Genomic DNA, 12669 nt, shown 5'->3' on the forward strand with positions numbered 1-12669 from the left:
AGGCAACACGCCTGGTACTTCTCAACCACACTCCCGTGTTACCCTGGAGACCACCTTCTCACTCACTCTCCCTTCCACCGCCAAAACAATAACAACAACGAAATAAACCAAAAAAGAAAAAAACAATAAAAAAACATGTGACTGCTCGAAGCGCAGCTGCCTCCAAAACCCAATCACAGGACAAAACGGGCGCAAATGACAAGATCATATATGACCAATAAGATAAGCAAATATAATTCCTGACACCCAAAGCTATGCACGCACTCCAGTCCAGAAGAAAAGAATTATATGGTATGAATGAGCAAGAGAGAGAGAGAGAGGAAAAAAAACGCAAAGAATAATAATGTAAAAACTGCATGTATAAAACCGGATCCGTACTCCACTCTTTCTTTCTCCTCGCTCTCTTCGTATCACGTTAAACATTCTTCACTACTCCCCCCCTTCCACTCTCATCTTTCCTCAAGGGTTAACCATCTTCTTCCGATCCTTCGCCAATGTCTCCAACTCCTTCTGAGCTCCTTCCATCTGCGCCTGAAGCTGAGTGTTCATTGGATGCTGTTCTCGTCCCTTCTCAAGAAGTGCTACCGCCTCCTCAGGCCTTTCCAAAATCCGCAGCGCAAAAGCGCCATGGATGAAGCCCTGAATATTTCCTGAAGCCTCCACTGCTAAATTTGCATACTCCACTGCCTCCTTGTATTTTTTCTGGTAAACAAATATGCCGGCTTTCATGCCAAGAAGTCCTCCCAAGCGCGACTGATCCTTAACGTGATCAAGGGCCACGTCCACGCAGCGCACGGCGTTGTTCCAGTCCCCATGTTGCACGTTGGCAAGAGCCATGGCAGAAAGCACCCTTACAAAGAGTGTAACATCCATGGGTTCGTGATCTTCCTTTGATGCCATGATGAGAGGACCGAATTTCAAAGCGGCTAACGAGCTTTCCCCGTTGGTAACAGCGTTGCTATTACCATGAGGGGCCTCCTCTCTCCCCTCCCCCTCCTTCTTAGTTGCTTCTTTATCATTCTTAGTAGGCCTGACTCGCGCAGAGCATCCGTGTCTTTCCACTTCCTCCACAAGCCCTCGAAAGTTGTCTGTGAAGTTGGCTACAAGCTCATTCGGCCGCTGTCCCCCACTCAGCGTTGAACTCGGGTACAATAAATAACTAAGCGGCCGCTGGGCAATAAGATCCTTGAAACCATACTCTTGCAAAATCTTATTGAGGTGGGGAGCTATACTGGGCGTGGGGCTCTTGTTTTCAATTTCCCGAAGCACCTTATGGCCCAGTTCCACTATAATGTCACGTGAGGTGCTTTCTTCTAAGACGGCTCGCTGCTCTTCTAAACTTTCCGCAATGACATCCGGCACATACTCCTTTATGCGATCGTCACGGGTCTGCGGCTTATTCCATAGTGAGGTGAAGAATCCGTTTTTACCAGAGTTTAAATTCTGCAGGAATCCTGACCTGAACCTCAGCGTACATCGCATCTATTTCCACCTGCACACAAGCGAAGGACAAAGACAAGAACAAAAAAAAAAAACATACAGAAAAAAAAACACTTCACAGAGTCATACAAAAAGAGCCACACAAACATGTAATGATCGATCCCCCCCCCCCGTCAGGTTACCACTGCTATTATTGCCTATTGTTACCAGCACAGGCACGAGGGAAGTGAGAAGGAAAATGAGGAATGATACACACGCACACATAGAAGGAATCGAGGAACTCTTGGAAGTGCATGCATGCATTTGTGTGTTTGTATGAGAATAGATCAGATAATGAATGCGATGTCATGTAAGCCACGGAGGAGGGGAAAGGAATAATACACTGCAAAAGGGAATAAACGAGTTACTCACCTCACTCCCCACTCTATGGACACGATAAGGCGAGAAAACAAAAGTTGAGGGAAAAAGCAGATAGACACTGTAGGACACCAAGTGAAAAGGTCTCGCCGGCCCTGAATAACTTCAACGGTGAAAATCGAACAGCCGTGAAGGACCTAAGGGTGGCTGTGCCTGTGGTACAAGCGGCAGGAACGCATGGGTGCGGAGAGAACGAGAGATTAATCTGCTGAAAGGAATTAAAGAGAAAGAGAAAAGACACCACACCAAATGAAATAAAGGGAACAACATATACACGTATAGTAATGCGACACACATTTCACAGATTACAGCCATGATACTTCATAAAGAACAAAACCCTTCTTATTTAAACTGCAACCATGCGAAATTCTCTTTTTCCTTTCCGGACTGAGCTGCTTCGCCTTTACACCGTTTCATTTTCACTCTTGCGGGGCGCGCTACACCAGAGACTGCCGCTGGCGAAGCTCCAACATGATTCTCTCTAGCACGAGGTCCTGCATCACTTCGGGGGGCTCCGACGGTCTCTCCACGGAGAACGTGACACAGTGCACCTGAACGGTTTCCTCGGTTCCTTCCGGCGACTCTGCGCCCGGAGATGCTGCCGATGACGAGAGGCCCGTCTCACCATCAGTAGCGCGCACTTCATTTCCGTCTCCTGCAGCACGTGTGGCTGACATGGAGCTGCCGTCCCGTTTGGAAGAAATCCAACGCCTCTGCATGCCACCACCACCACCATTGTTACCGAAACACTGACTTTCAATGGCCTCCACAGCCTCCAAACGCCGCATCATCCACGCCACTGCAGCGGGCTGATTGTTCCTATAGGACGTCGGGAGAAGAGTATGAAAGGAAGCAAGAAATCGCTCCACGGAAAATCTACGTGAGTCATCATCTGAACTGACGTAAAAAGCAATAACAATGGCACCATGACGTCGCTGAAATTGACGCAGAAGGTACGGCCTATACATGGCAAGACTAAGAAGACTTCCTTCCAGAATAAGAACCTTGCCCTCTGTTATAGCTTTATTGACCTCCTCCTCAACAAGCGGACGTATCGCTTCCGACCACGCACGCCATGCCAAAACAAACTCCTCTTCCGTATCGGTCTTATAGATCCACAGGACCTGTTCATCGGGCTGAGGCCAAGAAGCCTGACAGCCTATATCCTTTCCAGCACAGATACACGTTTCGGGAAACGCGTTATAGACAGAAGTAAGTGTTTCCAGCAGTACGTCTGTACTAACAACATTATGTGTATTGAGCCTCGAGCCCAGACTATGTGCAATGGCGGTCTTTCCACAGTAACCACTGCCTGCAATGAGAATGACAAGAGGAACACGCTCAACATAGAAGCGTGTCATGACAGGGAAGAGTTTTGCGTGTGCCTCACCATAGCCGTACTGTGCCATGATGAGAAAAGTAGCCTCCTGAAGCTCCGCCTGGGCTATCTCGAGCCTCTCCTCATCAACGAAGCGTTTCTTCACCTCCAGGCTCACCTTTACTGACACAGTCGTGGGAAGCTTGCAGAAGGTCAGCATCTTTGAAAGCATAAAGCGTGACAACGTGTAATAGTGGTCAGCACCAAGATGCACCCGCACCTTCACACGGTCGTATTTGGAGCTCATATGAAACTCCCTCCCCCCGCTCTCTCGTTCTCGGCCTTTTCGATCTCCCTGTGCTCCTCCGTGAGTGTTGTGCCGTGTACGAGTACGCGGATACAACTATATACCAAACCCAGCCACTTGCTTATTGGTGTTGCTGTTTCCTATGCACCCCTTGTTTTGTGGACACCCTACACTGCGGTCGCCACTGCGCGTGGCTGCGCGGCAGAGACGAGACACACGCAAAGACATGATGGGCCATGACATATTCAAGCGTGACTTCTCAAGGAGTTGCCCTGGAGAGGAACACGTGACACTGAGTTTTGCCCGCCACAGAAGCAACGCAACAGCAATGGCAACAAGCTGCCCTGTGAATAGTCAAGTCATGTGAGAGCAGACGATGAAAGGGTGAAAAGGCACATCAGAGGAATCTTCAAACAAACAAACAAAAACAAAAACTTTCTAACGCCACATCGACGTTTGTGAGGATAATAAAATAAAGCAACAATGAGACATGAGTACCACGCTGAGCGTCCCCAGCGGTGGACGACGACACGCACGCATGCCTCACTGCTGTGACTCAGATATCGCGGCAACTGGTTCTGGCAACTCCGGGAAAGGTGTCGTGTCTCCTTCTGCTTCTACGCCATCTACCCGGGAACCGGCGTCGTCCGTGGGTGAGGACGCCTTTCGCTTGTCGTTTCGTCGACGGCAGGCAAAAAAAAAAAAAAGCAAACAACGGCAGCTGCGACGACACCGCACGTCGTCATAATGATGATGAGCAACGATGACGGACCCACACAACACGCACCTTCTGCGGAGCTGCAACAAACGCCCGTACATCACTCAGAGTCCTCCGCAAAGCAGTGATCGCCGCAAAAGGCCACACACGTAGTGCCACCCACACCTTCCTCTTCCATTCGCTGCATCAAAGCTCATTGCTTTCTGAAGTGTACAACCGTGCACCCTCCGCGTGCGTCTGACGCCAACACCTTTGCATACTTTAGAAAGGAGAGAGGCAAATACGCCGGGAGAAGAAATTGGCATACCGTGCCCAGGTTGTCTCACCGACTCCCTCTTCCCCAGTACAAATTTAAGTAAAACAAGTATTTAGGCCACTTTCCAGAAAAAAAAAACCGAGACACGCGCGTCGTCATCTCTTCATGCATGCCTCAACACATACGGTGAAGTACACATTACCACCGCGACATCTTCCAGTGCAACAACAACATGACCTCCAACGTCCACCGTTCGCCAGACAATCCACGAAGCGTTAAGTGCAGGAGGTGCTCCTCTCAGGCAGTGCCCGCATCACCCACATCTTCCTTTTGGCAAAGAGGAGCAGACCAATCCTTCCCTGTAAGCCCACGCGCGTGACAGGTGCTGTTATCACGGGAACAAGAAGTACACTTCGCAACAAATAATAAAGAAAAAGCAATGCAAAAAAAGTCTAAGAAGGAATGGGAGTGGAGCAGCCTCAGCGTAAACCTCAGGGTAGACAGACAGACAGACAGACAGACGACACAGATACGAATATCAGAGTGAGTGAAGAGGCTCCAAAACAAATTGTAGCTTCCCACCCCCTGATTGGTGCCTGGAACGCTCAGTTTTGACCACGACAACAATAGTGGCATTTGCTTAGCCGTTAAATCACACACACACACACATAAATAAATGCATGGACACACAAAAAAAAAAAAGGAAGCAGAATAATAATAAAGTCATTTCCTGGGTTGAGCGCACCTAGGCGAGGTGTACGTTTGTCTATGTGAAAATGTTAAGGGTGATTCGCGCTTTCGTTCCCATGGCGGGGTGAGAAGGCGTCCCTTCTCTCTTTCTCTTTTTTTTCTCTCTCTCGTCTTTTTTTTTTTAACCTTCCGTCCTGCCCTTCACTCTTATTGCCTTATCTTTGATTGACCATTGACAACAAACTGTACAATAAAGCGTATGCCTATCAGAAAAACAACACAAACAAAGCAAAAATACCCTCGGGGGGTACTAAAGGGCAACTAAACTGACCCGTCTTTTATGTTTTGCTTTTTTTATATATTGCGGGAAAGGAGTGGGGCACACGCTACTGATGAACACACTCCGCCTGTTGTGATCTCTGCCTACCGCGACCATGCCCGCCAGCGCCACCACCAATACCGCCGCCTTCTTGAGCATCCCAGTGCCCACGCATCGCATCTTCAAGCTCCTGCGCGGTCTCACGCATCACACGTGCGGTAGCAGTTTTCTCATTAGAGGTCTGTGACCCCTCTTGAGGTTTACCAAAGGCCTTTGTGATAGCCTCGCGCTGCTGAGCTGTTAGTTTATGCGGCATCTTCATATGGGTGATCACGTAGAGATCACCGCGTCCACCGTTGGTTCCTGGCATGCCCTCTCCAGTGACCTTCAGAACGCTGTCCGGATGAAGAACGGTGTCGTGGGGTACTTTTACCAGCACATGACGTCCATCCAACGTTTTCACAGATAACTGCATGCCTAAGAGAGCCTCCGAGAGGGTCATTTCCTTCTTCATCAAAAGATCGTCACCGCGTCGGGTAAATACTTTATGAGGAGCCACTTCAACCTGCACATGCAAATCTCCTGGTTCTGCGTCAGGCATGGATCCCCCCTCACCACGCACGATCAGTGTGACGTTGGCGGGTACCCCAGGCGGAATATCAATGTTTACGTCCTGTGCCAGGTTTCGGTAACCCATTCCATGACACTTTGGACACTTATCTTCTGGTTTAGCCATTGTACCGGAGCCTCCGCAACGAGAACACTGTGAGACCGTTTGCTGCACCATCCCGGGACCCATGCGGTGCTGGTGTACAACATGACCACTACCATCACAGTGGGCGCACTTTGGCTTCTTTGTCTGACTTTTCGTCCCGAAACCGCGACAATCGGCGCACTTCACAGGACGGTTTACCCGAGCCTTCTTAGACACCCCCTTATAAACCTCCTCCAGTGTCAAGCGTAACTTCACCTCGATGGGTTGCACCTGTGCTGGGCCAGGGCGCATGTCCCCGCCGAATCCACCCATCCTGCCCTTGAAAAATTCGGCAAAAATGTCCTCGGCTGTGTGATGACCACCAAATCCACCCATTCCATTGGCAGCATTCATGTTTGCGGCTGCCTCTGACCCATACTGGTCGTATACCCGACGCTTTTCATCGTTGTTAAGACACTCATAGGCCTCTGCAACCTCGGCAAAGTCCTCCTTCTTTCCACCTTGATCCGGATGGGTCTCCAAGGCCCGCTTGCGGTACGCCTTCTTGATCTCACTGGCCGTCGCTGTCCGACTCACGCCGAGGATCTTGTAGTAGTCCTTCGACTCACTGCTTGCTAGCCGCAACGAGACTCCTGGAAGGGCGGCAGAGACGGCAGCTGGAGCCCATTTGCGCCAGAGCATAAAAGAGGGAGTGAAACGGAACATTTTCCTTTCAGCTGTGGCACAGCACGTTGAATGACTGGGATCTCTCGACGGAGGGAGACAAGCAACTTTCCTTCAGGATTTAAAAAAAAATTCAGACGGCGGCAAAGCAAACACGCACGCACACACACACACACACAGAGAGAGAGAGAGAGAGGAAAAGAAATGCTCTTTTTTTGCTGCGTCTACACGATAAGAACGAGGGCACAAGAGCAAAGACAAAAGAGGTGAAACGCGAAGTCGCAAACAAAAATGAAAAAGAAAAAAAATGCACCGCCGGAAACAGAGTCATAATGAACAGTTCCGTTTCCTTCTGCTCCACGTTCTCTCCCCTCTCCCCCTTCCTTCCACTCCCACTCTCAATGGCAGTCGAGTGGAGGGGCAAAACACATATGGAAAGGTGGATAAGACAAAAAATAATCTTCCATTGGCTCAGTTATGTTCCGTATCCTCCACATCACGCACGCACTGCAACGGAAAAAAGACAGAGGCAACAAAACAGCACAAACACAATGTTTTAACCTCCAACCACGTCCATTTAAGACGGGGGTGTTTCATGAAAAAACTTTCGTTGCCGCAGCATCTTGTGACAATTCGCACTACTGTGCGGACCACCACAGTGACTACAAGGGTTTGCTCGGAAGCAGCTTGCGCTGGTATGCCCAAGTTGGCCACATTTGTCACACTTAAGCAGCTGTGGATGTTTTTTAAAGCAGTTACGTGCCGTATGCCCGATTTCTCCGCAGAAAGAGCACTTGGCTTTCCCGTGTTTCTTCTTGAAGCACTCCGCCTCTGTGTGGCCCTTGGAACCACAGAAGTTACACACTCCGCCTGGCCCAATATATCGTTCCAACCAAGCAACGTTGACTTCCGCTGGTGTCGCATCCGCCTCTTCGGTAACAGGTTTTCCAATTGCATAGTGTTCAACGTATTGGGCGGTGAGACGCTCCACTGCTATCACGTCTATTGGAACGTTTCTCTGCTCCACAAGATAGTTTGACAAAAGAAGGATGTGCCGTACATCATCGGCAGCATACTCGAGAAAGTGGTCTGGCAACGGACGGATGTCCCACACAGGGCGGTTTCCAAGTGTCATGGCGGCCTGTACAGCAGAATCACCATTCTGCCGTGTAAGACCTGCAACGCTCTTCAGCACATACGCCATCCCGGAACGACGATTCACACTGCGAAGTTTCCATTGAATGGCTGTGAAAAATACTTGAAGATCTAACACACCCTCTGGTTTCAGCCCCAACTGAGAGCTCAGCGCTTCGACATCCCGCCTACAGTCAAAAAGTAATTTCCTTATTCTGCGATTTTGCAATAAGGGTTGCACACTTTTAACAAACACGGGAGCCGTAAGGGTCAGCACGTCAAAAAGAAATACTACCGGTTTTGCATCTGAGCAGGCTTGTAGAAGGGAAATACGCCCCAACTGCTTCGCCTCTTCTGTTGTACAGAAGGCCTCAATGTCAAGGGCAATGGAGCGCGCCCTTAGTAATGACTGGACGGCGTCGTCCAATTTCTCAGGTGTATCCACTACCTCGTACGCATACTTCAGGATTGCCAGAGAGGCAGGCGATATGGGGGCTGCAGGCGACGCGGCTGCGGTGACGCCTTTGCTCACAGCGGAACCCGCGACCGCGGTTGCAAGTGGCCTTGATGGCCGCCAGAGCCGTCGGACGCCAACGCGATGCAGCATCCACTGTGCCTTTAGCTACCTTTCGCGACGCACCACACACCAAAAAAAAAAAAGAAGGTGGGGTGGGGGGAGTTGCAAAAACACATAACTGAGATCTGGATACCTCACATTTCTGCGGACGGCGGAGGGAGAAATAACGCACACACCCTCCTCTCCTTGGACATTTCACAGCCAACACACCGGATAGAGTGAATGCCTCAACAAAGAACGTATGACAGTCAACGCATGCGGGTGCAATGTGTGCCACCGCCATTCCCTCGTGTCAACTCACTCTCAACATTTCGAGGTAATTCTTTAAAATGAAGAAGAAAACACCTTCATCTTGAACAGTGTCTTGTGTAGGCCGCTTCTCAACCCACTGCTCAAACGATTCCGGCTTTGGTGCACTCCCGAAGATGAGACGCTCTGGCTGAAGTAGTATCGATCTTGCCTTTCCTGGGTCGCGTGGTCCCCCAAAATGAAGCACCACCAGCGCCGCCTCTCGATCCATCAGCTACTTAGCATGCACGTGAAACAAACGATGCTTGAGAGACTCTGCAATGCCGTGAGTTGTGACTGACGGCGACAGTTTCTGCAAAGAGTTATCCCTGTGACCGTACCAAACATTATGTGGACGAACACACCACCCCCACTCGTAGCACGCGGTTCCATACACACGAAGGGCACCAACCTGGGGGGACAATGGCGTCAACATCGCGCGATGTCCAAGAGCTTTCAACCACCTCCCGAAGCAATGAGACCTTGGAACGCAACAGCGGAGAAAATGTGATCACGGCGATATTCTCATCTCTCCGCAGTGGAATGACGACATTATCGTGTCCATCAAAACCCTTAGTCGCCTGTGGGCTGTGGTAAAACCTACACTCGGTGAATATTCCACATACACGTGACTAAGACGACCAAAACCTTTACATGTATGCTACGTCTTATCCACCATTGTAGCGCAGTGACGCCGGCATTATGTCATATCTAATGCGGTCCCCTGTTCCCCACGGCGCCTTCATCAACTGAACGTCTTCCGGGTGATCAGAGATAATGATTAGGCCACGGTAGAAACTCATGTCTACCGCCTCCGTCTTTGCCCGGTCTTCAAACGCCGCAACCTTCCTAGGGTCAACCTCTTGTCCAAACAACGAGGCCCATCGTACAACCTCGTCAAGCAATACGTGACTCTCCTCCCACGAAAACGCATCCGGGGAAACATGCAGTCCCATGTTTTCATTCACAGACAAGGGCTCACCCTTTTGTTCAGTTCAATAAGGTGACGATACGCGACAAAAAAAAACTCCATCTCCGCTTCTGTGAGTGAGTGGCAAATTCCCCCGGTTGGGCCCAATAAGCTCCTCACGCCACTGGTACGCCAGTCGCTTGCGTGAGGCAATGAATGCCCCGACGGCCACAGTTGGCACGGCAAATGCCACGAATCACGTGCCAGCGCCAAGCATCCCAAGCTGCTGAACATAACCCACCCACCCAAAATAAATAAGCCGACAACATGGAGATAGAGAGAGAGATAGCCTGGACGTGCGTTGGTACGTAAAAGACGGGAGTGATGGAAGGAGGCAGAAACGGCACAAAGCTTCGCATCGACAGCCGATTTACATACATTAAGAAATAAAGCAAAAGAAAAAAAAAATGGTCATCGCTGAGTGTTAAGAAGAAACAAAAAATAATAAAATATCGACTTGTGGACAGCACCAATAAGATCGGCAAAAACAGTCACAAAGAAATAGAGGTCCATTCACCATAACTTTCTCCATTTTCCCTCAAATGAGGAAAGAACAACAACAAAACAATTTAAGCATCACGTAAGTAAATGTGTAAGAATGCAGACGTCAGCACTTTATTTTCCTTTTTTTTTTCTTCTTCTTCTTTTCCTTTTCATGTTTAAGCCGTACCCTGTTCCTTCATGTGCTCTCGAGCTTTTTGCATCATCTGTTCCGTGTTCAGCAGCTCGATATAGTACCCATCGGGATCCACAATAAATGCCATAAAACCATCATCACTTTCATAGTCAATTGGCACATTCATTGCTTTCAGCCGAGCGACTTCTCCATTAACATCCTCCACACCAATTGCAATGTGCCCGTACGCATCCCCGTGCTTGTATTCACTCTGGCCGTAGTTGTAGGTAAGCTCCAAAACTGCAGTCTCACTCTCCGTGCCATACCCAAGAAAGACCAGCGTAAATTTGTCCTCTGGACAGTCCCACTTTCTCAGCAGACGCATTCCAAGAGCCTCTGTGTAGAATTTGATACTGCGGTCCAAATCACCCACACGAATCATCGTGTGCAGAAGTCGTCGTGCTGGCATGACTTCTTCCACTTGCCGTTTTTTCCCCTTCTTCAGGCTTGAATTCGACTTATTCTGCAGTATCTATCCGCTTGTTTTTTGTTCTTGTTGTTGATGTTCCTTCAGAAATTACCTGTGCACCCCCCTCCCCCCCCCCACCTCAAACACATCCCATCCGATAGTGAAAGAAGCCACATCCAGATAGACGTCCCCATCCATAATACACACCCAGACCCACACACCAAACTGAGAGAATAAAATATGTGCAGCTCCGCTTCGCACTCCCCCTCCCCTCTGCGCCACCCAATGCGCATGTCAACAGGAACAAACCATACGTTAAAACTAAGCAAAAACAAGACAGCAAAAAAAGTTCATTATGACAATCAGCTCGGTGTCCCATTGGTGCATAATGTCTGCTCCTTGACAAACCGAATAAGCGTATTGGACCACTCCAAAATCTGCACTCGGGGAGAAACAATGGCATTCTTGCAGCCGTGAATAATGGGGCTTAATAAAACGACATCAGTCACCGAGTAGTGATTTGTACAGCCTGTTTTCTCTGTCACAAATCTACTCCGCAGCTCCCTCTCACTGAGAGAAGATATCGACGGTTGCAACAAAAGAAGCTTTGCAAGGCGTTGAAAAAAATCCCAGCTGGTCTTGTCATGGACCCATGCTTCGGAATGTATTATTAGCGTTGGAGTAGTATACTTCTTGCGACCGTCCTCAATCGGCTGGAGAAACAGTTCTCGCTGCAGCGGAAAATGCCAGGGGTCAAACACAAGTACACTTTGCACGACACTTTGTTTGGCTGTGGACTCCCGTTCCTCCTCCAGGGCGGTGACGAGTGCCGTTGCCCCACCAAACGAGTGGCCAGACAAGTTAACCCGTGGCGACTGGCGAAGGTACGCTTCAACGTCAGCTGCAGCGAATCCCAGCCCTTTCCAAAACTCCGTTTCGGACAGACGCTTCAGTGTGTGTCGTACCTCAAGAACCCGTTGGGCAAGTGCCTCCTCAGAGGCCGGGGATTCCCAGTCCAATTGCTTGAGAGGAAACTCTTGCCCTCCCGAATCACCGTCACGCATAAACGAGGCACTTCCATCGCAGTGTCCAACACTCACCACCACGAACCCACGAGCAGCGAGATCTGCCAGCAGACAACTATACAAACGATGATACCCGTAGAGAGCATGGCTGAAGACAATTACAGGAAGCGGCGTTTGAGTGCTGTTAATAAGAGGAATCGGTTTCGCACCCTCTGTGACTCGCAGTCGCACAAATAGCGTGTCCCTCAAAAAGTAAAGGGGAATCTTCGCATGAGAGGCAATCCCACTCATGAAACGCATATCATTAAAGGGGATGTAGCAAATACCTTTGCGCTGTGGAATTTCATTGGTGGGGTAGAAAACGGCCAGTGGCGGCATCGTCTGGTTGTGGCGACTATGCACGTGTGCCATGCCAACGTGGTAACGGCCGCCCACAGGCTCAAAAATCGGCAGCGGTAATAATGCAAACATGACGATTGTAAGCAAACAGCCCAGGAAACAAATAATTAGATACCCCAAAGCCACACCTCCACAGATGCATAGTGGAATACTAGAGATTAGAGCGACAATAAAGAAGATTGTATGGGGCGAGATGACGTAGTTCCAATATGAGTTTGGCGCACCTGCGAGAAAACCATCCATTGCTTTCATCACAGTTTTTGTTTTGTTTTTGTTTTTGTTTGTGTGTGCGTGTGTGTGTACAGTTGTGTGAGAGTTCCACTGATGCGTCGTAGGTAAAAGTCCTTA

General features: G+C 49.4%; 6 protein-coding genes and 1 pseudogene across 6 annotated transcripts, besides 11 other annotated features; all 7 read right to left on the minus strand.

Annotated features, from left to right (window-relative positions):
• The first annotated feature begins 82 nt into the window (after positions 1-82).
• Positions 83-134: a sequence feature (A-rich).
• A 325-nt stretch (positions 135-459) lies between these two features.
• On the minus strand, positions 460-1482 carry TraAM80_00588 (uncharacterized protein; the record flags this gene model as incomplete). The annotated part of the gene is made up of 1 exon (XM_029377661.1): positions 460-1482. One exon carries the CDS (start codon positions 1480-1482, stop codon positions 460-462), a length of 1023 nt encoding a protein of 340 aa, XP_029242528.1.
• A 29-nt stretch (positions 1483-1511) lies between these two features.
• Positions 1512-1551: a sequence feature (A-rich).
• Positions 1552-2294: 743 nt separating this feature from the next.
• TraAM80_00589 (ATP/GTP nucleotide-binding protein) lies at positions 2295-3482 on the minus strand (the record flags this gene model as incomplete). The annotated part of the gene is made up of 1 exon (XM_029377662.1): positions 2295-3482. The coding sequence occupies one exon, from the start codon at positions 3480-3482 to the stop codon at positions 2295-2297; it is 1188 nt and encodes a 395-aa protein (XP_029242529.1).
• Positions 3483-3892: 410 nt separating this feature from the next.
• Positions 3893-3917: a microsatellite.
• Positions 3918-4954: 1037 nt separating this feature from the next.
• Positions 4955-4986: a microsatellite.
• Positions 4987-5286: 300 nt separating this feature from the next.
• Positions 5287-5319: a microsatellite.
• A 213-nt stretch (positions 5320-5532) lies between these two features.
• TraAM80_00590 (putative chaperone DNAJ protein) lies at positions 5533-6861 on the minus strand (the record flags this gene model as incomplete). The annotated part of the gene is made up of 1 exon (XM_029377663.1): positions 5533-6861. One exon carries the CDS (start codon positions 6859-6861, stop codon positions 5533-5535), a length of 1329 nt encoding a protein of 442 aa, XP_029242530.1.
• A 131-nt stretch (positions 6862-6992) lies between these two features.
• Positions 6993-7022: a microsatellite.
• Positions 7022-7039: a microsatellite.
• Positions 7040-7207: 168 nt separating this feature from the next.
• Positions 7208-7243: a microsatellite.
• A 177-nt stretch (positions 7244-7420) lies between these two features.
• On the minus strand, positions 7421-8584 carry TraAM80_00591 (zinc finger protein, predicted; the record flags this gene model as incomplete). The annotated part of the gene is made up of 1 exon (XM_029377664.1): positions 7421-8584. The coding sequence occupies one exon, from the start codon at positions 8582-8584 to the stop codon at positions 7421-7423; it is 1164 nt and encodes a 387-aa protein (XP_029242531.1).
• A 264-nt stretch (positions 8585-8848) lies between these two features.
• On the minus strand, positions 8849-10029 carry TraAM80_00592 (hypothetical protein; annotated as a pseudogene).
• Positions 10030-10426: 397 nt separating this feature from the next.
• Positions 10427-10467: a microsatellite.
• Positions 10468-10471: 4 nt separating this feature from the next.
• Positions 10472-10897, minus strand: TraAM80_00593 (lactoylglutathione lyase-like protein; the record flags this gene model as incomplete). The annotated part of the gene is made up of 1 exon (XM_029377665.1): positions 10472-10897. The coding sequence occupies one exon, from the start codon at positions 10895-10897 to the stop codon at positions 10472-10474; it is 426 nt and encodes a 141-aa protein (XP_029242532.1).
• A 71-nt stretch (positions 10898-10968) lies between these two features.
• Positions 10969-10995: a microsatellite.
• Positions 10996-11259: 264 nt separating this feature from the next.
• On the minus strand, positions 11260-12573 carry TraAM80_00594 (putative phospholipase A1; the record flags this gene model as incomplete). Its single annotated transcript, XM_029377666.1, has 1 exon — positions 11260-12573. One exon carries the CDS (start codon positions 12571-12573, stop codon positions 11260-11262), a length of 1314 nt encoding a protein of 437 aa, XP_029242533.1.
• Positions 12574-12579: 6 nt separating this feature from the next.
• Positions 12580-12606: a microsatellite.
• The last annotated feature ends 63 nt before the right edge of the window (positions 12607-12669 follow it).

Source organism: Trypanosoma rangeli (assembly GCF_003719475.1).
Source record: "Trypanosoma rangeli strain AM80 chromosome Unknown Tra_15.4_contig_00010, whole genome shotgun sequence".
Lineage (NCBI taxonomy): Eukaryota > Euglenozoa > Kinetoplastea > Trypanosomatida > Trypanosomatidae > Trypanosoma > Trypanosoma rangeli.